Source organism: Grus americana, chromosome 18, assembly GCF_028858705.1.
Source record: "Grus americana isolate bGruAme1 chromosome 18, bGruAme1.mat, whole genome shotgun sequence".
Taxonomy (NCBI): Eukaryota; Metazoa; Chordata; class Aves; order Gruiformes; family Gruidae; genus Grus; species Grus americana.
This window is the reverse complement of record NC_072869.1, coordinates 6,922,818-6,950,505: the sequence shown is the minus strand read 5'-3', so window position 1 is coordinate 6,950,505 and position 27,688 is coordinate 6,922,818. Positions and strand designations below refer to the sequence as shown.

Below are 27,688 nucleotides of genomic sequence, written 5' to 3'. Positions count from 1 at the left end.
TTTGCTTTATTTGCATTTTACAGACTATATCATGTTTTGAGAGTTCCACTGAGGATACTTGTCATTGAAAACAGCTGTGGCTTGTCATTGAGATTGCAATACTTGGTGACCCCCTTAGGAAACACTGGGTATGGAGAGTAATATTGGGGTTTGAAGCATTTTTCCATTATATGTGCCATCAGTAATGACTGGAAGCTATGTAGTGAAAGTGGCTCTCCTATTTGCTGCTTCACAGCAGTTTGAATTACATTTATGAACATTGAAGTGTAATATTAATTATTTCAAGAGTGGTTTTTGTGGAGATGGTGGTCTACTTGCTTAACGTTCATTTAGAGTTAGCTACAGTCTATAAGGGTTGTCTTAATAAATGAATTCTATATGTGTTGAGAATAGATATGGAAGAACATTAATAACAGAAGGTATTAGTGGTGTCACAGGTTAAATTTCTTCTCCAATTCATAAAATGGTCTCTATAATTGGATTGAGAGCTGAGAGAGAAGTTGAGTTCATTTCAGAAACTATAGAATGACATTTCACTTTAAGTATGATTTAAAGGCAGTATGTAAAGCAATTTTTAAAGATAAAAAGAGTTCTGCATGACATAGGAAATGAAATAAATCAGTTTTATGTCTTGTTAGGACATATATGGTATATTACATGTATGCACCTAATATACCAAAACTGATCAAAATAGACTGTCTTGCTTTATTTATTTTGGGTTTTTTCCCCCCATAACTTTACTATAGAATCCATGTCCAGAGTTAACTTCAGGCTTCCTGTCAAGATTAACATTTTGGTGGTTTACAAGGTAAGCTTCTCTTTTCAAGCTGTTGGACAGCTGACAACCCCAAACTCTACTTGTGATGTGTGGTGTACAGAGTTAGCAATGTAGAGATTTTTCCTCTGTAAGTAGTTGATGTTGGATGCTTTTTCATCCACAGTGGTGTTGGCACTTCTAGCATTTGCCTCTTTAGAAACAGCTTTCAGAGTGCTCATACTGCCCAAACTTCTCTGAAGAGCAGTGGCAACAATTGTGGCACGACTAATAGGATACGCAGTCTGCTTGTGCTTACCACGTGCTGGAGTATAAACTAAACCAAGATGTAAGACTGCGTTCCATGAGATTAATTGTGGCAACCTTTCACCTACCTGAGGATGCATTTTGTTTCCTGTTGAGGATCATGGGTGAATGCATTTTTATAAGGCCATTTTCCATGCAAGAGGGAAAGTAAACTCTGTTATATATACAAATGATTACCACCAACTGATATGGCTGTCAAAAGGTATGTGTATTAAAGATGCAAATTTGAGATTGGGTTTGCTACTACTCCATGATAAAGGAGTGGAACACATATCAAAGGTCATGTTAAGACCCAGTTTTTCCATAGTTGTTGAGGGTGTTGAGATCTTCATTCTTCCATCCACGTAACTTCATTGTCCTGGCAACAGCCCTGTAAAGTTTGGTTTTTTAATGAGAGAGTGAGATCTTTCTAAACTTCTAGAGTTTTGAATGTTCGGTTTCCCCATTGAGATTCTTGGCAACCAGATGTTTGTATCCCTTGACAAAATTGCTCTTACAGTTGAGGAGCAGTCATTTTCATTTATTTGGAGAGAGGAATCTGATTTTCCTTTAACTTACATGAGCTTCACTCTTGTATTTTGTTCACCTCTGACAGTTACTCCAGATAGAGTTAGTTATTCTCACTTCTAAAGCTTCACTGTTTTCATTTAACACTGCAATTTCATTCAAATGCTTCTGTAGTTGGTTTTTACTGTCCTATTTTCTGAAGTGATGTTTGCAATAAATTACATGTAATCAAAACTACGTAATGTCCTTTCCTTAATTGCAAACATCAATGTAAGGAACAAAGGCAGATGGAGGTATATCTTTTTGCTTTTGTTAGCTTAATAGTCCCAGGGTCACTAGCAATGCTTTAAGTACTAATAGCCAAACTGAATTGGACTGGTTTTCTCTGTATGTGCAGCATGGCAATTCTTGGTTACAAAAGGCCCCTTGAAGATAAAGACTTGTGGTCGCTGAATGAAGATGATACTTCAAAAATTATTGTACAACAACTAAGTAAAGAGTGGGACAAAGAAAAAGCAGAGTGTAAACAGTAAGTATACAAACAAGTCTGCAAACGGAGATTGATCTGAGTCATTTCAACATTAATAAGCTGCTTATCCCTGAAAATGAGCCAACTAAAAATGGCACTTACCTCTTCAACCTATCTGTTCTCCATTAATATTAAAAGTCAGATTTGCTTCTTTTAATATGTCTAGGCAGAGGCAAGCAGGAGCCCTCTGGGGCTTGTGCACCACCTACAGACTTTAGGTGCTTAAAATGTACGTGGGCAGGTAGTGCCATTGACCAAGTGGAGAAGGGCTGAAGATAAGTAAGAAGAAGGGATTCAGTTGGGTTGGATTGTAGAAAATGAACAACTTCCATCACTGAGCTGGTTGTCATCCAACCCATGATTGCATCCCTCCTAGATATGGTAGAGCACAACTTCTAGGCACCATGAACCAAAAGGAATTCTTCATGATCCCGGTCATGATTTTTTTTTGGCCTGACGCTATTTTTAGCCTTAAGGCTCATAGCAGTGAGCAATTTTTCACTTCCTAGCAGTAAAGATATGAAACTATCTCAACGTGTGAAAGGAAGGAGGGGAAGAGATGTCCCACTTTAAGAGCTGAGACCCTACTCCTGATGGAAATGGAATGAGGGTCAGAACTTGCATATAGTTATATCCATGCTGGAGAGGATATCCTTTTTATTGCATGTTCTGTCCTAATCTAATCTAAAGGCATTATCTATTGTGCAACTGTATTTCCTTCTCCCACTGGTTAGTGTCCAAAATGTTTCCAAACAAATAGATGTGATAATGGCGTGTTTCAAACGAAAAATGTCAATAAGGAGGAGGCCTGCACTTCCATTTCCTTTCATTGTGGAGATTTCTTCTCCATGCGGAGGCTTTCCTCTGTTCTCCTCTGTGCATATCCTTGCCAAATTGGAAAGACCCTATTATGTGATAATACTAGGAGAGAGTTGTAAGATTCTTGGCAAGGCTGAATATGATGTGGAGAGTTCTGCTTCACAGCTAAAGTTTGAAAGGTTTCCAGCACTAACAGCAGCAGCTTGTCCACTAGTGCTCTGTGAGTCTATGCGTTGTGGTTTTACTTTGAGTTTTTTTTGTTTTCTTAACGTCTCTATTTTTACGATGTGGAATAATGTGCATTGTCTGGTTTCTGGTCTTTAGCTGCACAGACATAAATCTTACTCCCCCAGGCTTTTATATAGTAAGAGCACAGGAATTGTGCAGAAGTGCCTAGGGTCCAGGAAAACTTTTGCTAGGAAACCAGAAACCGTGCCTGGAATTTTGTCATGGGGTTCGTTGCATTTTGGAAATTATTCATACAAACTGGGGCCAGTTGGCAATGAATTTAACCATAAATTCTGGCTTGTATTTAGCTCAGGTAAAATTTTGTGGTGACTATATTAATGATTCTAAGGTGGGGAAAAGAGAAAAAGCAAATCACTGTACTCCAGATTGCTGGGTTTCACGTAACATTAAAATTTTCGTGGCTCTGCTTATTCTTCAATTATAAGTAGGTATTCTCAATTACTTCATGTCAAATAACATTAGTGGTAGTTGCTTGGGAGCTGTTGTAAATACTTTTTTTTAACTCATTAAATCTGCTCTGAGCAAGCTTTTATGGCATTAAAAGTGCAGTATCGAGTTGTACATGTGTTGAAAGGGTCATGGAAAATATTTGCAGTGTACATAGTAGTAATTTATTTTTAAAAACTTAATCAGTTGCAACTCTGGCATAGGCAAAGCTTTAACCTTTTTTTTTTTTAATGATTATCACATTTCTATTGTTCTTAAACCTACACAACCTTTTTTACATTTTGTTTCATAGCTGTCTTGTGAATTACTGTTAAATAACTGCTAATAATTCATTTGCTACTAATGAGTTACAGGAAAGGTCAGTGTGGATTTAAGTTGTTATTATAGATAACAAAGCATGCAAAGAGTATTTTTCCTTTGCTTTTGCTCTCTTTGCATGTACAGCCGAAGTCTTTACTTGCTCACTTTACTAGTAAGTGCAGTTGCTTCTGAGAAAGTTAGAACTGTGCTGGATGGAGAAGAGAGAGCCAGAATCTGTTTTGCCTCATTTTTAGTTAGCTTCTGAGACTATGCTTCTGAGGACAGTTGAAGATGCAGGGCCTTGTCATCACCATTGAGAAAGCTATGTGTTTTCCCATGAGATAATCAGCATCTATTATCTGCCTTGTTATTAATAATAGAAACCAGGCACATGTTTTTTGCTTTGATAAAAAACTGGGCGTGAGCAGTCCCACACACTGCTGAAAACCTGACCTCACCTAGCTACCCATAGTAAACACTAGAAGTGATTTTCTCCCTTTGGGATTTTTTGCTGCAAGAGAACTATTGCCTAGCTGTTAGCTTGCTATAATAAACATTTTTAATAGCACAAAGTTAGGGGCAAATAGTCTTGTCTCTTTAAATCCTTCAATGAGTTTAACAGCCTGGCTGCCAGAAAAATAAAGTTTTGCTCATAAACTCTCCAGGTTTGATCTGGAAGGACAAAGACAACACTGTTTGTTCTTGTCTGGGGAAAAAAGAAAACGTCTGGTTTAGGTTCTCCCCCTGCCCTCAAACTTTATTGCAAAGGAATTGGGATTTGCACATGCCTTTGTTTGAAAGGATGCTTACAAGTTTCTACCTGTGGACTGTTAGTCACAGTGATCATTTTGAACGCTCACAGGCTGTTGAAATTATTTGACTCTGCAGCCAGCCAGCTCAAAAAAAACCCAAACCAAACCTGCACGCTCTTTATGAAGCTTCATAAATCCAACCTCACTTGGTAGCACTTAGAAGTTATTTTTCAAATGCCTTCTTCCAAGTTTTCACTGTTCCTAGGGTCTCTCTTCTATCTGTCCCTTCTTATAAGGCTTATGTGCCCCAGACTAATTTCCTTCTCCCTGTTCCACCTGGACTTAACCTTCCTGGCTGACATTCAGGAAATTGTTCTCTAGGTCCCATCGCCCCCAAGAAACAACAGCAGTTTGGTATTTGCTGGTAGAAAGGCTGCCAGGCTGCTCTTTGAGAGCAATTCATGAAGGAAATAATTTCCCAGAGCACCCCATCTTTTTTGATGGGCAACAGAAGTCAGGCACCTAAACCCCAGAGGTGCTTCTAGAAAACTCATCTAGAGCCCTGGAAAGCAGCACAAACCTGTTGGGTCTGTTTTTCACCAGTCAGTCTCAAAGAGCTTTGCAGAAGAGGTCACTTCCATTGGCTTGTGTTGCAGATGGAGAAAGAGAAACCCAAAGTAAGAAAGGGATACAGACAAACAGGGTTTAAATGCTTAAATTGTCATCTGGGTAAAATTTAGCCACCTAAACCCAAACTTTCTGTCCTGGAAGAACCTCGGACAGCTGCAGCCCAGATCTTGGAGATGGCTCAGCTTTGCAGGTGCTGTGATTTGTAGTCTTTCAAGTTTCCAGGAATGCAAAACTCTATATTTTGAGAGGGCTGTGCCTGTTTCCTCTCTTAGCTTGGTGTGTGATTCAATGCCCATCTCCATGGAGGGATTCAGACTACTTCTCTGAAAGCAGCTGTGTGATCAGATAAGGCTAAAGGTTTAGTACAGCTACTAATTGAATAAATGTAAAAGATGTAAATAGCAACTGTTAGGGGATTCCTCTACAAGAAATTGGAGATTCAAGGTCAACTCTATTCTCTGCCAAAGGAAGTCAGGCCTTCATCTGCTACTCCTTTGCGCCACATTCTCATCCCGTGATGATTGATTTTTCTGGCCCATGGAGTACACCTCTTAAATACTGCAGGAAAAGAAAAGAAAACAAGACTCGTTACACAAGAGTGGCCTATGCCTGAGTGCACCTAGATCTTGTTGAAAGTCTTGCTATTGATCAGTAGCAAAGCAAAGAAAGGAGCAGACTTATAGGTATTACTGCAGTGCTGTACACGTAGGGCAATGTCATTCTCATTGTCAGATGTCTCTGATTTCTTGTTGCATTCACCTAGGAAAGAAGATGTGACATATATGAAGAAATCTAACCACGTGCTGAATCATGTTGGTGATGGTCCAGAGGAAGCAGAAGTTCTGATCAGAGACAAGAAGCACAATAGAAAACCTTCCTTTCTGAAAGCTTTATTGAGGACATTTGGGCCATACTTCTTAATTGGGTCCTTCTTCAAGCTGATACAAGACCTACTTTCTTTTGTCAACCCTCAGCTGTTAAGGTTGGTTTACTGTGTGAGTAGTTTCTATGTGCAATCCCTGTGGAGGCTTGGCTTTGGCATGGAGTATTTATTTTTGAAATGCATAGCTAGTTTCCCTCACAGTGCTGCATGTGTATGCTTCCCCACTTTCCCACTGAAAAGCTCTGAGACAGGAGTTCTTTATTGTGGACTAAGCTGTAAATTGGGCAAGCTGCACTGAAATGCAAGATGCGTAAATCGCCCATCACCAGTAGACAGCTTTGAATTACAAATTACCTGTTGCTCCGTGCAGCAATCGAAAGCAATTTCTCTCCATTTCTAAAGGATTATTTGTGAAATCAAAGCGAAGCACTGCTTGCTGGATCCAGTAGTCTCTGCCCATCTGATACCCACATGTGTTGGTGGTGGCTGCAGCTGTAGCAGGCCTTGATATACAAATGAAGTGTGATGCTCGAGTATGTGGTGCTTTGGCCATGCTGCTGTCATCTGGGAAAGATTTTGGACCATTTAGATGAGTTCATGTATTCTTAGTTGTGCGCAGCAATAAGAATGTGTGAGGCACAGTTGCAGTAAATTTCCATATGAAAGAAAATTATGGCTCTGTTAAAAAAAGAGAGCTGTCTTGACAAAAGTGATATGTCCTCAAGGTCTCCTTGTATGAGGAATACCTGTACCTCCCATCTCCAGGGGGACCAGTTGCTCAGACTGATCTATGAAAGAATTTGCATGATACGCACATCTCTTTCCTTTGTTGTTATTATTATTCTTAAAGTGAGAATTTCACCAGATAATCATTAACTAAAAAGAAAGTAACAATGGAAATACCAGCATTTCTATCAAACAATTATTTTTTTATTTCTAAATCAATGGAAAAGCGCATAGTCCTGTTAATGCATGAGAGGGGAATGTAGTTCACATGTGGATGTGGGGAAGGGTAGAAGAGAGGGCCCTACTCCTATATGAGCGTCTCTTAAAATAACACCACTGTGGAGCTGTGTTCTGAGATCACGTTGTTCTGTGGGTGGTTTGTGACAAACCCAGAAATTTGCTAAAAAGAGGGTCCGACCCAGTATGGTGACATTTAATAGCTTGCAGTCTGTCTTCTTCCAGAGTCCCTAGTGAAGAGGAGGCAGCTGGCTTCCTTCTGAGAAGACATTAAGTATAATCTATTATGGGAATTTCTCAAATTTGCATAAATTCCTGGATATGTTGTTAGTGATATTGTAAGGCATATGATGGGGAATTTCTTCTCCAGTCTACATTACTGCAGTCTTGGAAAATGCACTGCTAGTGGTAAGAGAAAATGAAAAAGCCGTGGCCGTCTGGCACGTTGCATGTGAGATAGTTTTATGTTTCTAAGAAGATTGCTGAATCCCATGCTGGGACTACGAGGAGGAGGTTTTCCTGAAGCTGTCTACTTACAGCATGAACGACCAGTGCTGGACTGGAAGAAGAAATATATAGCAACCTCATGCTTCTAACATAAGGTTTTGGGGCCTGATTTGTAGTTTCCAGGTGTATTTTTCCCCTGCTGGTTATTTGAACCATGGAGTCAAATCTCTGTTCCTCCCATATTTCGACAATTCAATACTCTGGTCAGTAGGCTGAAATCACAAAGGTGATTTTTGAGGATGCTGGACATTGCTGTATGTTGTTCTGCTTGTTTGCTATACAACAGTGTGCAGGTCTCGCAGGGAGAGCAGCTCTTTGTAGTAAGAAATGGGTTCTTAATAAAAGATGATATAGCCAGTTTAATGGTACTACTTTACCAAAAAAGTAGTAGTAAAGAACTCTTCATGCATCCATCCAGGAGGATGTCTTTTAATCTAGCTTTTTTTGTGGGAAAACACCCCAGGCAGAAGCAGTCAGGCTGCTCGAAAAGGATTTGGGTAAAAAGCTGGTTTCGCCTGCTTTACCACACTGTCCTACTGTGTCCTATCATTCACCTCTTGCCCTGGGGGGCTGCCTAACAGAGCTCAGACAGTGAGCCATGTGTTTAAACACTGGATCTCAGGGGGGAAACCTAGAGTTTCTCATCATATTTCATTTTCTACAGGTTCATTTGCAAATGGACTTTCTCACTGGCAAAGCCTAAGGTTTTGCTGTTCTATCTTTGCAATGTTGTTTGACTGAAATCGTAACTCAGCTTGCATCCTGTAGAGCTGTTTACTTTTTGTGGTTAGAGAGAGGATGTGGCAGGATGCCATAGTTGAGAGAAGCTGTGTTATGTCCCATTAAACTTGCTGCATGGTTTTCATTTTTGTTTCTTTTTCCTTTTCCTTCCCTAATCTTCTGAAAAACAGTGTATTAATCGGCTTCATCAAGAACAAAGATGCCCCAGCCTGGTGGGGATTTTTGATTGCAGCTTCGATGTTTATCTGTGCTGTGCTGCAGACACTCATGCTTCACCAGCATTTCCAGTATTGCTTTGTTACTGGGATGAGGCTGAGAACTGGGATCACTGGAGTCATATATCGAAAGGTAAGACTGGAAGCATTTTATGGGCTGGAACACCAGCGTATAGCCAAGCAAGTGGCCTCAGTTCTCAAATACTCGAGGAAGAGCAGGCGCATTGGAGAAGAATATAAAAGATTGGGTTTTGGTAAGGTTTTAGGAGTGCCTCTATCATACTTTACAGAATTTTCTAGCAATCAGCAACTTAATGCAGGTGTACTGGTAGGTCACCAGACATATCACAGGCAGATATTGGTTCACTTTAAATATTTGGAAAAGGGATCAAGGAGGATAGCGTGTTTGTGCTATGAGTCGTTTAGACACAACTAGGTTTTCTTCAGAATGCTACATACTGCTTGAGATAGAGGTGCTCACAAGCAAACCATTTCATGAAGTCTTGTTCTTTGGCGATTAGGAAATGATGTAGGTGTGAACTATTTTATTCTTGTTGCAGAACCATATTATTGGGGAGTGTCTTGTTTTGCTAATAATTGAGGATTTTTTCTCTGTGTTTCTCTATACATATCAACATTGTGAATAAACTGAATTTCTTATTTCTCAGTCCTTAGTCATCACAAACTCAGCGAAGCGTTCATCTACTGTTGGAGAAATTGTCAACTTGATGTCAGTGGATGCCCAGCGTTTCACGGACCTGATGACTTTCCTGAACATGTTGTGGTCTGCACCACTCCAGATATTTCTAGCTTTGTATTTCCTCTGGCAGGTACAGATGTTGTCACGTTTTTTCAGAATTCGTCTAAATGATGTGCAAGCTTATTTTTTTTTTTTGTTAATTTGACCCACCACTGCTTTTTTTAGAAACTTATTGTTCTACCTTGTGGTAAAATAGCTTGTATGGGTGTACATGATCAATTAGTCTCTTAATTATTTTGTTCAGCTGGTAGGCAGGATAAGGCATTTGAAGCAAAAGATAGCCTTTATGTCTCCTCTGCCCCTACCACACTTTATTAGGATCAGTCTTGGACTCATCACAGTGTTCCCAGTAGTTGATACAAATGAGAGCTTGAGGGAAATGGTTTAAAACCCAAACCAAACAAAAAAAGCCCTGGACATAGGAAATGTAAGCCATGTATAAAGATTCCATCATGCCATATAAAGAAGTTTTGTGCACGTCAACATGAAAAAAAATCTCATCTGGAATAACCATAATTTTTCCTTTGCTATAGTGAAATTGTTTCTGATTTATTCCAGGTCCAGTTTGAACACTGGCTTTCATCCTTAAAATGTTTTTATGCAATTAATCTGTTTTACTGCATAAAACAGTAGCACCAACATAACCATATTGATTTAGACTTGAAAGCCATTAAGTTGCAGCAGCTTTATGAGTTACTGCTCTGCTGGTAAGCTGAACTCTGGTAGCTAGCAGCCTGTATGCTTTTACTCACACTGAGGCTACAGGGTTAATTCAGTAATTACAGTTCCCTAGGTCAGAGAGAAGTCAATGGAAAAAAATCCATCTGTGGCTTATTTGTTCCCTTTCTACATTTGCTCGATAGCTCTGTATTTGCATTAGTTCAAACTTACTTTCCCCTCCCACTGGGAACCACTTCACAGGTAAATCACAGTGCTCTGCTATCACCAATACTAGCATAATAATAATTCAAGGTGGATGCTATCATGTTTTTCTGTCTCCTCCTCATAGTTGTTCTGTGGAATCAGAACACTTTACTGGGAGGAGTTCAACTTGTCTATGTAAAACAGTCATTGCTGTTGTTTTAATGCTCACCATAAGTAACAGCAGCACTTGAGTACAACAACAACAACAACTTACCTTTTTTTTTTTTTTTTTCAATCAAGACTTTAGGGCCTTCTGTGCTGGCAGGAGTCGCTGTGATGGTTTTACTTATCCCATTTAACTCTGCAATAGCAATGAAAACCAGAGCGTTCCAGGTAAGGTACCAGCAGAGAAGGTGATGTTATCTGAATTGGCAGCTCTGCTATGAGAAATGAAGGCATCGGTGGATGTCTTGGCCATTAATGAGCTACCGTTTGCCCCAATTTACTTGTGAGTAAGATTGTACTGATATGTTTAATAACTGCTTTTCCATAGTGAATTGAATGCTATTTAAGAGAAAGGTGTGGCATTGAGTCAGTGGCTCTTCATACTGCTGGAGCAGCTTCTGGGATTAGCAAGAAGTTTCTTTGTCTCCATATCCCTTTATGGCATTGCTGCTTCTAGGAGTGTCTAGAGAAAGGGCAAATAAATTCTGTTCTTTAAGCTGTGAATGACTGTGTTCAGAGATGGGAACTGAAACCTGGCAGCTTATTTTTTATGCTAATAGCCAGTGTTGACTTTCACTGCTACTGAACTGGGCTAAATTTGAATTATTACCTTAAGGTAAAAGGATCCTTTATTCCTTTCTTTGTAGTCTTAGTCGTCTCTAGTCAAGGAAGGCTGAAAAAACCAATATAATAGTGCCCTCTGGCTTTGTGCTAGAAAAATATAATAAGTGTCTGGTGCTGTGCAACCTATCAGTGACTGTTTGGAAGATTAAAAAAAAAAAAAATCAAGCTGTTGATGTAAAAAAGGTAAGAATTGGAAAATGAATATAAATTATGACATTTAAGCGCAGCCTTAGTAACAGTGATGATATTATGTGCCTTAAAGAGACATCCAGACTTCCCATTGAATGTCTTGGATGATGACATGTTAGTATTAACATTCCTTTTCTTCCTTGCCCATTATAAGATGCTCAGAGCTGCATAACTTGGTGTGCATGTGTGTGTGAAGGTAGTATTTCATTTTGTCTACACAGCTGAGCAGGGATTTTTAATTTTTTTTTTTAATTAAAGTAACTGAACGAAGCACTGTATTCAAATATATGGGGGGAAAAAAATAAACTAGGAGTAACTAGAATTTTCAAGGGATGTCCTGAGAAATACAGCTATGCATATCAGGAAAAAAATCTGAAGAAATCAAAGGAAGCAGTATGGTAGTATTATTGTGAAGTGCCTGAATCTTTCTTTAAGGTGGTTTTGAAAATGTAACCCCTAACAGTGAAGATGAGTGGCAAGCTTTTATACTCTGCTTTTCAGCCATATTTTGATTTCTGGTTTCCTTGGAGGTATATGCTTGCACAGTAAGCTTACTGATAACAGCCTGGCTTTCTTTAATTACCTTTTGCATCCTCTTTAGAAATAGCCCAAGGACCGTCACAGCTGTGAGACAACATGTTGAAAGCTCTCTTCTAGTCATTCCTGTGACACTCTGTCTCCTGTGTTTACTAATAACCTAGGTGGAACAAATGCGATATAAAGACTCCCGCATTAAATTAATGAATGAGATTCTGGGTGGCATAAAGGTGCTGAAGCTGTATGCTTGGGAACCATCGTTTTCAGAAAAAGTGTTGGAGATACGAAAGAATGAGCTGCAAGTTTTGAAAAAATCTGCCTATCTCAATTCTTTGTCCACCTTTGCATGGATCAGCGCACCATTCCTAGTACGTTAAATTTGCATGACTTTCTAAGCAGTACAAGTACATCCTGGAAGGATAAGTGTGAGGCTTTCTGCTTGTGAAATGTACATAGGAATAAAATGTAAATACTTTTAAAAAAAATTATTCACATGCTTTGAAGCAAAGTTCCCTGTTCTCTAGAGCCTTTTTGTTAATCGGTATTAAAGTATTTCTTGATAAAGCCTGCCAGTGGAAGCTGGGAATAGCTGTCTCAGGAGAATTTCCAACCACTTCAAAGTACTTCCCTTAACAAATTGAAATTAGAATTTGAAACCTCAGAGATATTTGTGAATAGCAAAAATAGCAAAAAAAAAAAAAAAAAAAAAATTGAGTGAGTCAGGACAACATCTATCTTAAGCTCTCATTTCTACCTTTCATGTTACAGTGCTCCACTTGTTGTAGTGGGAGAGTGAGTTGTTAAATTATTCTGCAACTTAAAAATAAAAGATTGATTTAATGTAAAAAAATAAAGCCCAAGTGATACATTGCCAATTCTGAAATGCTTTTTCCTCAATTTTCTCTTTCCCGCCTCATTGCACTGCGATCCCTTGTGCAGAAAGGGTTTTGCTTTCGGTGAATAAAAACATTCAGATAAGTGCTTTGTCAAAAATATTCCTAGCCAACTGTTCTCGAGATCAAAGGCCCAACCCTGCAGAAATTTTCTTAACAGCCTCAAGATCCTGCCTCTTTCATGTTTTTTTAAAGTTAATGCACTTCCTTAAGTACACATTTCCGTTCCTGCTCCCCGTTAGTTTACTGCATAGGATGGTCCCTCCACAGTGGATGGTCCCCGTCATGCAGCAAACCAGCAAATAACTTGGATTTTACCCCTTTCCTATTGATCAGTAAGTCTTGTTTGCTTAGCCTGCAGTTTATAATGGGAAAATGTGGTTGGGTGGAGTTGGAAATGCAGCCAAACCACAGCCAGATAACTGCTCCTCATTTTTATTTACCCAAGTTCTGTGGCTCACCTCTTGAATCTCCTACTTCAACTAAATGTAGCCATTAGTAATCTGAAAGTTATTTTATTCTGCGTGCCCTTTTTTGTATCAAATTGTTCATATGACTTGTCATTCTTAAAGCATGTGGAAAAGGTCGGAAACAGAGTATTTGGCCAATTTTGTTGTTGATACTTTTATTTCAAAGGTGCCTATCAGGCTTGACTGCTTTTTGAAATGTCAAAATATTGCATATGTCTCGCCATAAACTCACTTTCTGGCTTTCAGGTAGCATTGACGACATTTGCTGTATATGTCTCAGTGGATGAGAAGAATATCCTGGATGCAGAAAAGGCTTTTGTCTCTCTCTCCTTGTTTAATATCTTAAAGTTTCCCCTCAACATGCTTCCACAAGTCATTAGCAACATTGCGCAGGTAAGGAGGGTCTGATGCATAAGTTGGTTTGACTAACTTGAACAAAAAGAACCCCAGATGTCCCTGATTTCTGGAATGCAGAGCTTCCTTGCATCTGCCGGTTAGCTGGTTTTCTTTCTAATACCCTTTCTCTACTGCTGCCCTACAATGGAAAGCCTGAGGTCTTCTGAGTAAGCTTGTCTGTGTGAATTTTGCTTCACTCAGATGAACTCAGTTTGGTCTGAGAAATTTCACCATTAAAAGCTTGAATTTCAGCATAGGACTGATTGCAGAGAAAGAATGAGTCACTGTTCAGGAAGCCCATGGGGTGAAAGCTTAAGCCATTCTGCACGCATTCTTTTTCAGTAGTAAGAGCATTAAGTCCCCACTAAAAGAATGATAAAATAATGCTGCGCTCTTTTCTTAGACAAGCGTTTCCCTAAAGAGAATTCAACAGTTCTTGAGTCATGATGAACTTGATCCGAATTGTGTGGAAACAAAAGTGATTGCACCAGGTAAAGACATCAGTATTTTTCTAAACTATGCTAATACAACAAGTGTCTTGTATTTGTTTTGGACTGATTGAGTTATAGAAGAAAAGCAAAAAGAAAATAAGAATAATAATCTTGGATTTTTTTTTAAAAAAAAAGAAGCTGCTGCTTTGAAAAGCATGTGTTTGTTGTTCAGGCTGTGTGGAAATCACAAAAGTTTCTAGCTATATTTTTGAGCTTTGACCTGAGTTATTGGGCTTGAGTTTGCATCTGCAATATATTGGATGCCAACAGCACTGAATAATGAAGTGCATCCACTGAGTAGGGACAGCAAGATCTGCTCAAACCTTTCGCACTGCACAAATGCTCAGGAACATTGTAAACAATTTTGATTTCTTCTGTTGGAAACAGTATCCCAAAGCAAATGAAGTGGTCTCAGAAAAATGTGTTTTCTCATGTAATGCACTTTGGTGATACTTGTGTGTGTGATGCCATAGACAGAGGAGGAGGAGGGATGGCTGTGTGGCTGCCATGCGATTATTGTTATACACCACCCCACCAGAAGGTAAAGAAAGCCTGCAGATCTGTAACTTGTTAGTGCAGCAAGCAAAAAGCTGCGCAGAGGCAAATTTAATCTGATACATCAAAGTCAACACCATGCAGTGGTCTCCTACAACTTGAAAGCGGTTTTTTAAGTAAAGTTGTGCTAACAGCTGCAGGGGGGTTCTGAGCAGCAGATGTTGAGGCTAGCCTCACTGGGGCAGGGTGAAGCAGGACAGATTTTCAGCTCTATAGGTCTGTAAGCTCACAGGCGATAGCTTAAGCTGCAATCAGTTATTTTCACTCTGAACAAGCCTGTCTTGTGACCCCCTGTCATGAGACTGTGCTTCCCATGCCAGTAGAAAAGGGAACTGCAGTGTACATGAAACACCCATAAAGATTCCTCTGTCTGCCAGTCTCCCGGCTGTACTATTCTGTATAATACATTTCCTGCCTTGTCTGTTGTGTTTTTGTCGTACAGGCAATGCCATCAGTGTAACAAATGCGACATTCAGCTGGGGAAAGGAGCTTAAGCCTTCTTTGAAAGAGTAAGATTCCTTTATGCAATTGCAATACAACATCTACCCGCTTCTGGGTTTCTGGTTCCTGGGAGGTCTGTTTGAAAGATGTCTAGTAATATCTGGAGGCTCACTTCTGGAAAAGTGAGCATTGCATATGTGCATCTCTTCTGCCTTTAAAACATCAAGCTAATCCTCATGCCTCATGGTGTTTATGCTTTATAGAACAGTGATGTAAGGCTTTAACTCCACAGCAACTAGCATAAACTAGTTACCTATTAAAGACAGAAAGGCAATGTAAATTTCTTAAATACGCTTTTTTTTAACTGAAGCATTGGACAAATCAAATTGGTCTGATGGATTATAAGGACAGTTGAGATGTCTGGGTTTGGATTTGGGCGTGCCAACAGAGATCTGTTATTTTAAGAGTCTTGTGGCAGACTCATCCCTGTGGCTGTAGACAGGCCATTTCCAGACTATGGGGTTGCGTGTTTTGCTCATTTGCCTATTTGAACAAATACGAACAAAATTTGCCTGGAAGCATATACTTCTGTATGTTATGCTTTGTTGTCAGATCAAAATCACAGAAACCTGAGAAGTATTCTTAGAATTCTCAGTCCAAAGAGCTCGTACTGCTGTGCTGAGTGTATTATGTTAACAAGTTATACATGGATAACCTGCAAGGAAGAGGCTTAGAGTTCAAAGAAGCCAGTTTGGTTTGGGCAACCAAATCTGCAGCCAGGTAGACTTCAGTGTTCTGGGGTTTATTTTCAGAAAGATCCATGCATCTCCAGCTCCACTTGCTAGCCTAAAATTACCCGGTGACTTCCTAAAGTAGCAGTAAGGCAAAACTCAGCTAGAGGGAAAGAATAATGAAAAAAGAAAAAGTGCTTTCAAGTTTTCCTGCTTTGAATGTTTCCTTAAAAAAAAAAACCAACACAACCAAACAAAAAAAACCTCTTGCAGTGTACAAAACATCAATTTCCTGCTCAGTTAGAATCTGCATAAGAATTAGAGCCCTAGTTCTGTATCAGGATCTATGCAAACAGGAGTTTGGCTTGATTTCATTAGTGAAAGGCACTTTGATGGCAAAGAAACTGTGTTCATCAGTCACTTCTGTAACAGTTCACCTTCAAAACCAGGATCTAAAGCAGTACCTTTAATAACATAGTGGGGAAAAACAGTAAAGGATTTTAACTGGGAAAGTTTTGTTTTTCTTGTGAACCCTATTTAGTAGCACGGGAAATACGGCACTAAAGTGGTTTGAACATTTTTAAATGGGATATATTCACTCACTAATTTCGTACAATTGCTCTTGGTTTTAAAATCAAAATACAAAAGACTTCTGGAAGATTTTCTGCTTTCAAAACGCTTATTAACCCTGTTTGACTTGCTGATGGTCTGATATGACACAGCAAAGGGTCTTGGAAGGCTTGCTACCAATCCTACCATTTTAGCAACCAACGAGATAGATTAATCTGGGTTTGCATTTACTCCTACAGTTCTGGTTACAGTTGATTGTACACAAGAAAGGGAGGAGAAGACCAGTGTCCAAGCTATGCTTACTATATCCAGTCAGGCTGAGGTCAGGCTGATTTGTCACTGTGTATTTCAGCCCTGGTTTAAAGACCCATAATGTCTTTAGTAAACTAATGTTTAATTAATTTCCAGCCTGTTTCCTCCACAGTATAAATCTGTTGGTCCCCAGTGGTGCTTTGGTTGCCATTGTTGGCCATGTTGGTTGTGGGAAGTCTTCTCTGGTGTCTGCTCTCCTGGGTGAAATGGAAAAGCTGGAAGGAGAAGTGGCTGTGAAGGTTGGTATTGTTTATGGTGTAATTTAATGATGGTATGGAAATGTGCTGCTTGTGCCTGCCCTTGCTTATAATGCACATCAAGCTGGAGAAGCTGTTTGCTCCTGTGGCAGATTATCTGCATGTTTATTTGGAGTTTGCCCACAACTTCAGTTGTGTTTTATATGAAATGACTTTCCTGATTCTATCAACTATACGTTAGCAATTAGCACACATGTATGTATAATGTGAAATATACATGCTGCAGATCTTAATCAGAGTTGTAAGCATGAATTGCTGGTTGTTACAAGTCAGAGGTTTTCTTTCTCCCTCCTTGTTCTAGGGTTCTGTTGCTTATGTGCCCCAACAAGCCTGGATCCAGAATGCCACGCTGAAAGATAACATTTTGTTTGGCCAAGCTCCTAATGAACAAAAATACCAAAATGTCCTGGAGGCCTGTGCTTTAAAAACTGACCTGGAAGTGCTGCCAGGAGGAGATCAGACTGAGATAGGAGAAAAGGTAATTATTTTTTTTTTTCAAGTCAGACCTGCTTGGTGATTCCTGTTCTATCTAGCTAAAGAGAGAATGCTGCAAAGTCAGCACTTGATTTGGTTTGATCTTTACAATGACATCCCTGCTAGAGTCAACACCGAAACGTGCAGGGCAGCTTTGTGGAAGGCAGTTGGACTTAAAATTGTTCCTACCTTGAAGCGTGTGTTTGTACTGTGATGCATAATTACACATGTAGCCCTGGAAGATAAGAGCATCCTCCATTTGTTGTCCAATTGTACAGGTACATCTGTCCAGGATATTTAAAGTCCTTCCTTTTCCTGTAGGGATAGAAAGGGAGGGAACATATGGTGTGCTTCAAGTGAAAAAGTGCTGTGATCATCCCTTAACACCTCATTTTATGAGAAACTTTTACATCTGTGATTACCAACAAAGAATTTTTTTTTTTGGTAGGCCACTAAATTTGCGATAGATTTCATTAAATGGGGTGGATAGGTGGATTTGTATGTAAGATGAGAGATGTGGAAGATATGCCACTGCCCTGCTTTGAATGTTTGCATTTTATATCCTGGTTGACGGTCTTCCTTCTTATAGTTTTGCGTTTTAACAGCTCCCTTTAGGAGCTTATTAAGCAAGAGGCTTATTCCATCTCCAGATTGCTGGGTGAGTGGAAGTTTGGCAGTGAATGAACAGATTTAGAGGCATTCTGTTCCTGTCTCTGGCTTGGAGTGAGTTATTCTCCTCAGTGTCTCATGTTTCAATTTAGCATCTGAGTGTTTGACAGGGGGAGAGCCATGAAAAGTCATAGCTGTTGTAGGAACCGAGTTGTGTGATAGGTTTTGTTCTCTCCTCTTTTCCTCCAGGGCATCAACCTCTCAGGTGGCCAGAGGCAGCGAGTGAGCCTCGCTCGTGCAGTGTACAGCAACTCTGACATTTACCTGTTAGATGATCCTCTTTCTGCAGTGGATTCGCATGTTGCAAAGCACATCTTTGACAAAGTTATTGGTCCAGATGGAGTACTTAAAGGAAAAGTAAGCTGGCATTTAGAGCCTCTTAAAAATGCACACAAACAGAAACATTGATGGGTAACAGGAAAGCTATTTCACCACTGAGGCTTGAGTGCTGAATCATTCCTGAATTTCTGTGTTTAATTGGCAACGTGGATACCTTTTCCCCACAGCACAGACTGTGGTGAGCTGCTATTTAGGCATGCCCAGAAGTGATGTGATCTAGTCAGAACATGTAGCGGCCAAAACCTGGTCTGTCTTTTAAAATCCCTACTATGAGATCTCCAAACCCAAGACATTTGCAGAAACCTGTAAAAGTTGTCAGCTTAGTATTGCTTGTTGTTACTTGGAGGCAGTGCAGTGAGGAAGTTGTAACAGCTTGCTGATTTTACAGAGGTCTTTGGCAGTATGCAACCAAATTGCAATCTCTTTGCTTCCCCTTCTGCTCCCGTTATGATCTTCTCAGACAATTTCAGAGCTCAGAAGGGAAGGGCTGCAAAGAAAGTCAGCACAAGGGAAAGGGGGAATGATAATTGCGTTGGTTTACTTCCCTCTGTGGTTATATCAGCATGCAATAGGAAACACAGTAAGTTCATGTACATATTTCCAAGCTGCTTTGGCTAACAAGGACAATGTATTTCCCCTGACATTTCACCTTGACGTGATAATTCACTCCCTGTCCCAAAAATGTGGTAGTATTTGGCTCACTGAGTAGTGTTAGTCCCCACAGTGACAACTGAGAGATTTGGGTTTTTTCTCTTTTTCCCTATCCAGACCCGAATTCTGGTGACCCATGGCATCAGCTTCCTGCCTCAGGTAGACCATATAGTTGTCCTGGCAGATGGCAAAATCTCTGAAATGGGATCTTACCAAGACCTTCTGAAACAAAACAAGGCCTTTGCAGAATTCCTGCGAAATTATGCACTCGATGAAGACATCGAGGAGGACGAACCAACAAGTACAGTATTGCTTTCTCTTAAAACATGTCTTTTTCTGTCAACCAGATTACAGAAATTTTCTCTGTATAAAGTGTCCCCTGCTTCCTCATGACAACTTGGCATTTGCCTTTGTGCACTGCCATGAAAATTATTGTCTATGGCCAGGTCCGTATTCCTGATAAGTGTTTTCACAAATTTCTTACAAAATTTCATGTGGTTTGTCCTAGAAAAAAGCAATTCTTGTGTTAGAAATTATTTTAAAGTTGGGAATTTATTTTACAATTAGCAAGGTCAAGCTTAACAGGAAAATAGTAGCCAAGAACAAACTGGGCTTGCTATCAAAGGGGCTGCCCAGAATCTATTATTTTTTTCTCTGTTTATATGTAGGAGCTTTTTTCATATAGCAAAGTTCAAATGACATTTTAATCTTGAGTTAATTTTTAGCTTGGTTTGATTCTGATAAAATGATACAAGATTAAAACATTTTGGTAAATGTTTCCTCTGTGTGACAGTGTTCCCACGCTCTTTGATTGCAGCACTGCTTCTGTCCAGACAGGCAGAGGGGAACATGCAGGACATCTAGCATCAGCAGAAGCTTGCAGTAGTTCCTGACATGACTCCATCATCCCAAGATCATGCCTAGACCATGCCCTATAAGTGAATTTAGCTGGACTCAGCTATAACACTATTGCTTAGCATTTCTGATGCATTAAAGGAATGTGATGTAAATGCATTTGGCAGCCAACCTGCCTCGCAAGATCTTTGCACTTTAGTTAAGAGAAATGATGCACAGAAGGGATGTAAGCAAAACTACGGGGGAGTTCATGCTCTATGACTTTCCCCCTGTGGTATTGTTTTGCATGACTCTCTCGTCGTGTAGCCACTTTTTTCTCTGCTTTCTGCTTTATTCAGCAGAAAATTTGAGGTGTGATCTTGTCTTGCAGTGCTGGAGGAGGAAGAAGTCCTGCTAGCTGAAGACACCCTCAGCATCCACACTGATCTCGCAGATAACGAACCAGTGACAAACGAAGTCCGCAAACAGTTTCTTAGGTAAACATGAGATTCGTGTGTTTGCAGTCTGCGTCTGGGGTGAAACGCATCTTTCAGATGTTAGTCACGTACTGCTTCTCAGTCTGGGCTTTAGTTTCCTGAGTTTCCTCTTATAAATAAATTGATTTAGTGTCCTTTTGAAAATAAATGTGAAAGAACATGCAAAGAAGATCAAACATCTATTCCTGCAATCCTGTTTTTAATCCAAACTGAACCAAGTTCTTAAAGCAACTCTCTGGTTCTCTGGTAACACCGTTGTATGTATTTACCCACACAACACTAAACTGCTACCAGTTGCAGGGAAATCTTTTTAAAAGTTTTCATAACCATACCCATAGATGCTGTCCAGCTACTGTTGATGTGAAAACAGAGAAGCTCAGGGGTTAGATTTGACATGTCTGTCTTGTGATGAAGCCTCTAAAGGCCTTTACCAAGAGCCTGAGCCCTGCCACAGCCTTTGCTATGAACTATATTTCTGGCATCACTGAACATTCAGAGGGGTGGTACAGGCACCCGTAGCTGTGAGTGAGGTTGGCATGGGAACTCAGCAGAAGAGCTGGGAATAAATCCAGTCTGCTGCATCCCAGTCTTGCCTTAGCACTGCCACAATATGCCCCTTTTCTCCTAATGACTCTTTTGTTTTGACTAGGCAACTTAGCGTAATATCTTCTGAGGGAGGAGAATGTCCCAACAAAATGTCAACGAAACGAAGAGTCTGTGAAAAGAAGCCAGCAGAGCCTCCTCTGCCAAGAAAAAATCTGAATGAGAAACTTATTCAGGCTGAAACCACTGAAACGGGAACGGTATGGTTTGATTTCCCCTCTCCCTTTTTCTACTTTTTTTTTTTTCTGTTTGAAAAAATAATTTTTATTTTTACATTTGATCCAGTTCTGTTAAGTGTGTTGTATAAATTACAACTGCAGGTTTTAGGCATTAATCTGGTGGCCACGGATCATTCAAATTTGGGATTTTGGCAGAACTTTCTGCACCTGGAAAGGGTTGTGTACTTAGAGAAAGAAGAAGGAAAAAAAAAAAGATTCCTTCCAGCTCCTGCCACAGTCACCTGGTACCGTGTAGCGCTGTGCTCTGCCAGCCCTGTCTTTGCATTGCAGAGCTTTCAGAACTGTTGGTCTTTAAACTGTTTGGCTGCTGTTGAGTCCAGCTGCGGCACCGGCTATTTGCTGAGCCACGGCAATGGGTTATACCAGCCAGCTGTCAGCCAGCTGCCGTGTGCCAGCCAACCTGTTCTGTCAGTGATAGCCGCCACCTCGTCTTCGAGAGCGTTTTATGCTTATAGGTACAAAAAGGGCTGTACTCTCCCTGAGCAGGGCCGGGGAGTGAAATGGGAACAGGGAAAGAGAAGACAAGGGAAAAAAAGGAGAAGATGGGAATACAAAAGTAAAAGAAAGGGACAGAAAGGAGCAGTGGATGGATTAGGAGCAGGGAGGTTTTGTTAAAGAAAGCCCCTTCCCTCCACTTCAGAAGGCTCAGTGTGTCCTGTTTAGTCTGGTGTACGTGGTCCATGGCACAGACTGTATTACTGTTTCTGTGGATTATTTTAGCTTTCCAAGTCCCTAATCAACAACACTTGGTCTTTTAATTATTTCTTCTTATGCTTTTTTAGAGACAGAGACTCAGGACAAAACTCAGTCTCTTTTTGCTTCTCTGCCTTTTTGCACTACCTTAGAGATAGCATCTTTACTTTTTGCCACAAACATCATCTGTTTATGTTCCTTTTGGGGTGCACTAGCATTTGGTACCTCATTTAAGCTGCTGTAAAGACACCTCATTGGAGGCATATTCAGCACTTTTCCTTAAATAGGCCATGTAAAGTAGTCCTGAGCTCAATATGCCTGCCAAGTTGCTTCTTTTGCTTGAAAAACTTGGCTCCTGTTTTGTTACCCATCCTTTGCTGCTATTTGATCAGCTTCTTTTTTTTCTTTTTTTTTTTTTTTTCTTCTTTCTTCCCTCTGGCATAGTCTTCAAAACTAAAACCCCACGTAACTAATAAAATACAGTTCCTCAAAATAGAGGAAAAGAGTATTTCAGAGAAGTTTCTGACTTGTTTTGAAAGTTATTGCCATGACATGGAGCTTGGCAGATGAACTGTTCTCTGCTGTATGTTAGAGTTTGGGCAATTTTGAACTCAGCAGTTCCTCTGACAAAGAAATTTTTTTTTCCCTCTTCTTCTGTCTAAACTCCTGATTGCGTAAGTTGTACAAACCAGCTTTGGTGTGTGATTTTTCAGGTAAAGCTAGCAGTCTTCTGGCAATATGTGAAGGCTGTCGGCCCGGTCATCTCTTTAGTGATATGTTTCTTATATTGCTGTCAAAATGCGGCTGCCATTGGGGCCAACGTGTGGCTCAGTGACTGGACCAACGAGCCAGTGATAAATGGGACTCAGCACAACACAGCCATGCGAATCGGAGTCTATGCTGCCTTGGGCCTCTTGCAAGGTGAGACCAGATAAAATCACGATGTCTCAATGTTTAGTAAAGAGGACTTAGGTGGAAAAGCCATGGCACCAGTTGCTCGTGGCCCAAAATTGCCCCTCAAATCCTATCCTGAGCCAAGGAATTAACATAACCTGGAGCTACAAAGTCTGAGCTGAGCCCAACAATTTTAATTTTGTTGTGAAGCCCTTGGGGTTGATTGGGTGACATGGAACCTTGAGAGAAGTAAGTTGGAGAGAAAACATGAAAACAGATGCAGAAGAGACTGAAGGGCTGGGGTGAAGTCATGACATTAGGACTTCATGGAGGCTTGTGGAAAGCAGAGGGAAGACGGTTTTGCATCTATCTGATGTGTACAGCATGACGAAATCCTACAGGCCATGTTCCTGTGCTAACATGCATGGTAAGAGAAGGGAATATAATAAAGGAAAAAAGCTTCTAGCACAACAGAAACTGCCAAGAGTCAGAGCTGTGAATCGGGAGCATCCTGTTCACTAGTTAACATGTCTCCTCTTCACCTGTTAGGCCTCATAGTACTCATCTGCTCCTTCACCCTGGCCATGGGAGGCATTAATGCAGCCCGGACACTCCACGCTGCTCTGCTGGAGAACAAATTTCACACCCCGCAGTCCTTCTACGACACCACCCCGACCGGCCGAATCATCAACCGCTTTTCGAAGGACATCTATGTGATTGATGAAGTAATCCCACCAACCATCTTGATGTTCCTTGGAACATTCTTCACCTCTTTGTCGACGATGATTGTAATTATAGCAAGTACTCCACTCTTCGCTGTGGTTATAGTTCCACTTGCAATTCTGTACTTCTTTGTTCAGGTAACTGGAAAAGTGTCTGACCACCATTGCAATGACTCTTATTCCATTGTACGTCTTTCTTTTTAGGAAAAACAACATGAATTTTGGAGAAAATTGAAATATCTGAAGTAACTACGTGTTTATGTAAACACAACATTATTTACTTCTATCAGGAAAAGAAATGTCCTGTGAGATGTGGTCATGAAATAAATAGGCATAACCTTTTTTTTTTTTTTTTTTTGCTTTTAAGTAGTAACAAATAAGCCCACTGCTAGAGATAGAGCTGCGGTGCACTTTAATATATTGAAGTGTGTATGTATTTGACATATTGACAAGTTTTTTTAAGGCAGAGAGGAGTTAAAACGTTGAAAATAGAAAGCATCAATTTTATTGACTTATGAGCAAAAATGAAGCTTATGTTATAGACTGTAAATAGATACCTGATAATGGAGGTGCAAGTTCATGTTTCATTTTCTTGGAAGATGAGGCTCCTACAAATGGATTCATTTTGTTAGACTATATCAACTAAATTTAAAGGGATGTAGGAAAATTCAACTTGCAGTCTATAGAAATTGCAGTTACCCAATACTCTGTTGTGGAATGAATAAAGATAACTTTCTTAAAATTCTTCTTAATTATAGAGAATATTTTGGAGGGTTGAAGTGCATCAGTCGCAATCTCCTTTAAATCTTTAACCTAAAAAATTCTTCACTCTTTAATTAAAACAGAAAAAAGTATTTCATGTAACCTTCAATTTTCTCCCAAAACTGGCAGCGATTCTATGTAGCTACCTCCCGCCAGCTGAAGCGTCTGGAGTCTGTAAGCAGATCTCCCATCTACTCCCACTTCTCAGAAACAGTGTCGGGGGCCAGTGTCATCAGGGCCTATAGAAGAGTGAAGTCCTTTGTGGACATCAGTGATCTGAAGATGGATGAAAATCAGAAGAGTTACTATCCTGGCATAGTCTCAAACAGGTAAAAAGCCATATAACTTCTTGTTTCCACTTAGGTAGTCCTGTGTTTGCGTAATGGGTCCAAGCAACCATTTACCGCTCTACTTATGTCTGCCTTTCTACTAGGTGGCTGGGTGTTCGAGTTGAATTTGTGGGGAATTGTATCGTCCTTTTTGCTGCCCTTTTTGCTGTGATTGGTAAAAACAGCCTAAATCCTGGCTTGGTAGGACTTTCAGTATCTTATGCATTACAGGTATGTATTATAGCTTTCTGTTCATTGATGGGTTTGCATTTTTGTAGACGATATGGATATATTAGCAATAATTTAAGTGCTTATTAAAGCTGAAGTTAATAAGGAAATACTAAAAACGAATTGTGGGATGTGTGGAAACAGTAGAGATTTACACTGAATGCTGACAGACCATCAGCAAGCTCACATGCAGTAGGACTTCAGGGCACTTCAGGAGCACTGAGGTTGTGCTGCACCCCAGTATCCCCAGTGGCAGCGTGCAGGAAGCTCAGGAAGTGTCAGGTGCACCCGCCAAGAACAGGTCATTTGAGCAGCACGGGCTTAACGTGTCCTGCATCTTGCCTGCTACGTAGCACATCTGTGTGGCCAGGTAATCACAGGCAGGTCAATAGGATTCATAAATAGGCAAGATAAAGTGTACTCACCCAAGCTGTGGACAGTTTAGCAGATTTAATGGCCTCACTCTTGCTGGAAGCTTTTTAGATACTGTGAGCGTGCAGGATTGCTGTTAGTGGTTTTCCAGCGAGACCCGTGACTTAGGGGAATGGCTTCCAACCAACTTTTTTCAGAGGGCCGTTTATTAAATCACCCTGGGAGGCGTATGCTTCTTCACATAAGCACCTGATTATGTAGACTTCTTGTCCCAATAACTGTATTAATGTAAATGCAAAGGTAATTATTCCACTTGTAATATTAATATGAATCCATGTCTTAATAGCAGTGTCTGGTTTTGTTGTTGTTGTTATTAAATCTGTTGTTCCTCTGATAGTGATATTTTGTTTCTTGTCTTCTCCAAGGTGACCTTGTCTCTGAATTGGATGGTCCGAATGACTTCTGAACTTGAAACTAACATTGTGGCTGTTGAAAGAATAAAAGAGTATTCAGAGACTGAAACAGAGGTCAGCTACCAAGCGTCAAGCGTGCTCACCAACAAGCGTGGCAAAATTTTAATGCATGCATTTACATGGTTTTTCTTTAGACTCTTGAGAGACAGTTCCTGCTCTGAGAGTGTTAATCATTTAACCTGAACAAATGTCACACTCTGAACTGTAGTTTATGCTATCACAGCTCCAAATTATTACAGCCGTTGTGCAGCCTGTGCTTAGCATCTCATTTTCTGTTACTGTGAGAGGCTGTAGCACAACAGAGTTGAGTTTCACTATCAGAATATTGCTCCCATTGGGTTTGAAGTATTTGATGCACAGTCCTACCTGCATGGATGGTGCTGCGATCCTGCTAGTGAGCACAGCTGCAGTGCAATTATCAGGCTATGCACAGGTTTTCAGTAGTATTTCTATTTAATCAGCTTAATCAGTTCTTGTCTCCCATGAGAGAAGAACATCTCTAGGAACACAGTACTGCCTAATCCAGGAAAATCATCCAATCATCTACCGTTGTTGCCAGATACTTTTAAAGGTGGCAGATGGAGCTATGCTGGGAAATCCGCCGCTCTGCGGACATGCACATGATGGGAGACTAAGAATAAGCAAATGGAGGATCTGAGGAGAGCTGCAGTGTATGGTTCTGGAGATCAAGTATTTAATCTAGAAGCTAAAAGGAAGCTGGAAAAGATGCATGATACATGTTATAAGCCAGAGCTTGAGCTGTCATGAAACAGGCAGTGTTGTATTAAAGTTAATGGCAAAAAATGTTAATTTATATCCATTGAGGATTTGGCCCGATATGCTCAGACTTTTTTCCCTCTAAACTCAACAACAAAGACCAAAATGGGAGGATAGTTAGGAACCCATGTTTGCCCCCATTATTTTAAATTTATTTGATAATGGAGATTTGATTTATCAGATATATTTCCAATGACCCTCAAATGTTAATGTTTGTATCTGAGTTTGAATTATTTTTTTCTTAAACCTATATGAGGCTTCTCTGGCTCCTGTTTTCCTTAGGCTCCCTGGATCATTGAGGGCAAGAGTCCCCCAGAAGACTGGCCATCCAAGGGAGAGCTGGAGTTTGTGAATTATTCAGTGAGGTACAGAAAAGGCCTGGATCTAGTGCTAAAGGGTCTAAACCTCCAAGTGCAGGGTGGAGAAAAGGTGAGTTACCAGCTGTATGTCTTTGCTAGAACTTTGCTCTGGGCCTCCAGGGACAACCATGGAGAAGAGGGCAGGGTCTACAAGGCCTGTGGAGACCTACATGGTGCCAACCATGCTGTTGGTGTGCCAGCATCCTCCAGGCTGGAAGCAGTCAGACAATTGCATGGGACTTTGTGGACTTTCCAAGTTAGGTTGGCAACAGGCTACTACTGTACACCATGTAGGAGGCACTAGCGCAAGTGACAAAAAATTCAGTGACAAGAACACTTTTCTGAAGCAGTGCAGATGGGAGAAGGAATTCCAGCTTTCTCCGCTCTCTGGCTTTCCCTGTGAAATTTTTAGCATGGAAGGAAATGACATTCTTTGCTTCCTTAGTCAGGAAATTGTCTTTGTTCTGGGAGATTCATTTCTTCATGCTTCAGTTGAAAGTTCCGGGTTTTGCATGCTGGTGACAGAACAATTAGCATGGAAAAGTCCTCCACTTAACAGGCTGTTATTAAGAGAGAAGAGAATTATCCTTATACTAAGCAGACAGGATGACAACCGCCTTCTGGAATGGAGATACAGGTGCTTACCATAAAGTGTAAACTGCCCTCTGAAAAGCTTTTATTTCTTGGCCTTGAGTGATAGGACTCCTAACATGAGTACTGCAGCTGATCACCCAAAGTTATGCACGTAGGCCTAGAGCCATCCTACATATTTCCATGCAGTATCATTCAATTTACAGGAATAGCAATATATACACTGCAGTCTATGACAGGGGTT

At 40.4% G+C, this 27,688-nt stretch overlaps 1 protein-coding gene across 4 annotated transcripts in view; it reads left to right on the top strand.

Annotated features, from left to right (window-relative positions):
* ABCC3 (ATP binding cassette subfamily C member 3) overlaps positions 1–27,688 on the top strand; it is a 49,832-nt gene that overhangs the window by 18,945 nt on the left and 3,199 nt on the right. For 3 of the 4 annotated variants that reach the window (XR_008579717.1, XM_054846275.1, XM_054846277.1), the window contains 22 exons: positions 747–808; positions 1,986–2,117; positions 6,078–6,296; positions 8,579–8,756; positions 9,292–9,453; positions 10,548–10,640; positions 11,987–12,190; positions 13,432–13,578; positions 13,985–14,072; positions 15,070–15,136; positions 16,794–16,920; positions 17,240–17,416; positions 18,271–18,438; positions 19,189–19,372; positions 20,297–20,402; positions 21,052–21,205; positions 22,651–22,858; positions 23,381–23,691; positions 24,445–24,644; positions 24,749–24,875; positions 25,670–25,771; positions 26,777–26,923. Coding sequence is in view for 3 of the 4 variants with exons in the window: in XM_054846275.1 (XP_054702250.1) it covers positions 747–808; positions 1,986–2,117; positions 6,078–6,296; positions 8,579–8,756; positions 9,292–9,453; positions 10,548–10,640; positions 11,987–12,190; positions 13,432–13,578; positions 13,985–14,072; positions 15,070–15,136; positions 16,794–16,920; positions 17,240–17,416; positions 18,271–18,438; positions 19,189–19,372; positions 20,297–20,402; positions 21,052–21,205; positions 22,651–22,858; positions 23,381–23,691; positions 24,445–24,644; positions 24,749–24,875; positions 25,670–25,771; positions 26,777–26,923 (3,363 nt within the window). In the remaining variant the exon portion in view is untranslated. The remainder of the gene's footprint in view (positions 1–746; positions 809–1,985; positions 2,118–6,077; positions 6,297–8,578; positions 8,757–9,291; positions 9,454–10,547; positions 10,641–11,986; positions 12,191–13,431; positions 13,579–13,984; positions 14,073–15,069; positions 15,137–16,793; positions 16,921–17,239; positions 17,417–18,270; positions 18,439–19,188; positions 19,373–20,296; positions 20,403–21,051; positions 21,206–22,650; positions 22,859–23,380; positions 23,692–24,444; positions 24,645–24,748; positions 24,876–25,669; positions 25,772–26,776; positions 26,924–27,688) is intronic. The other variant, XM_054846276.1, reaches the window with a different exon arrangement.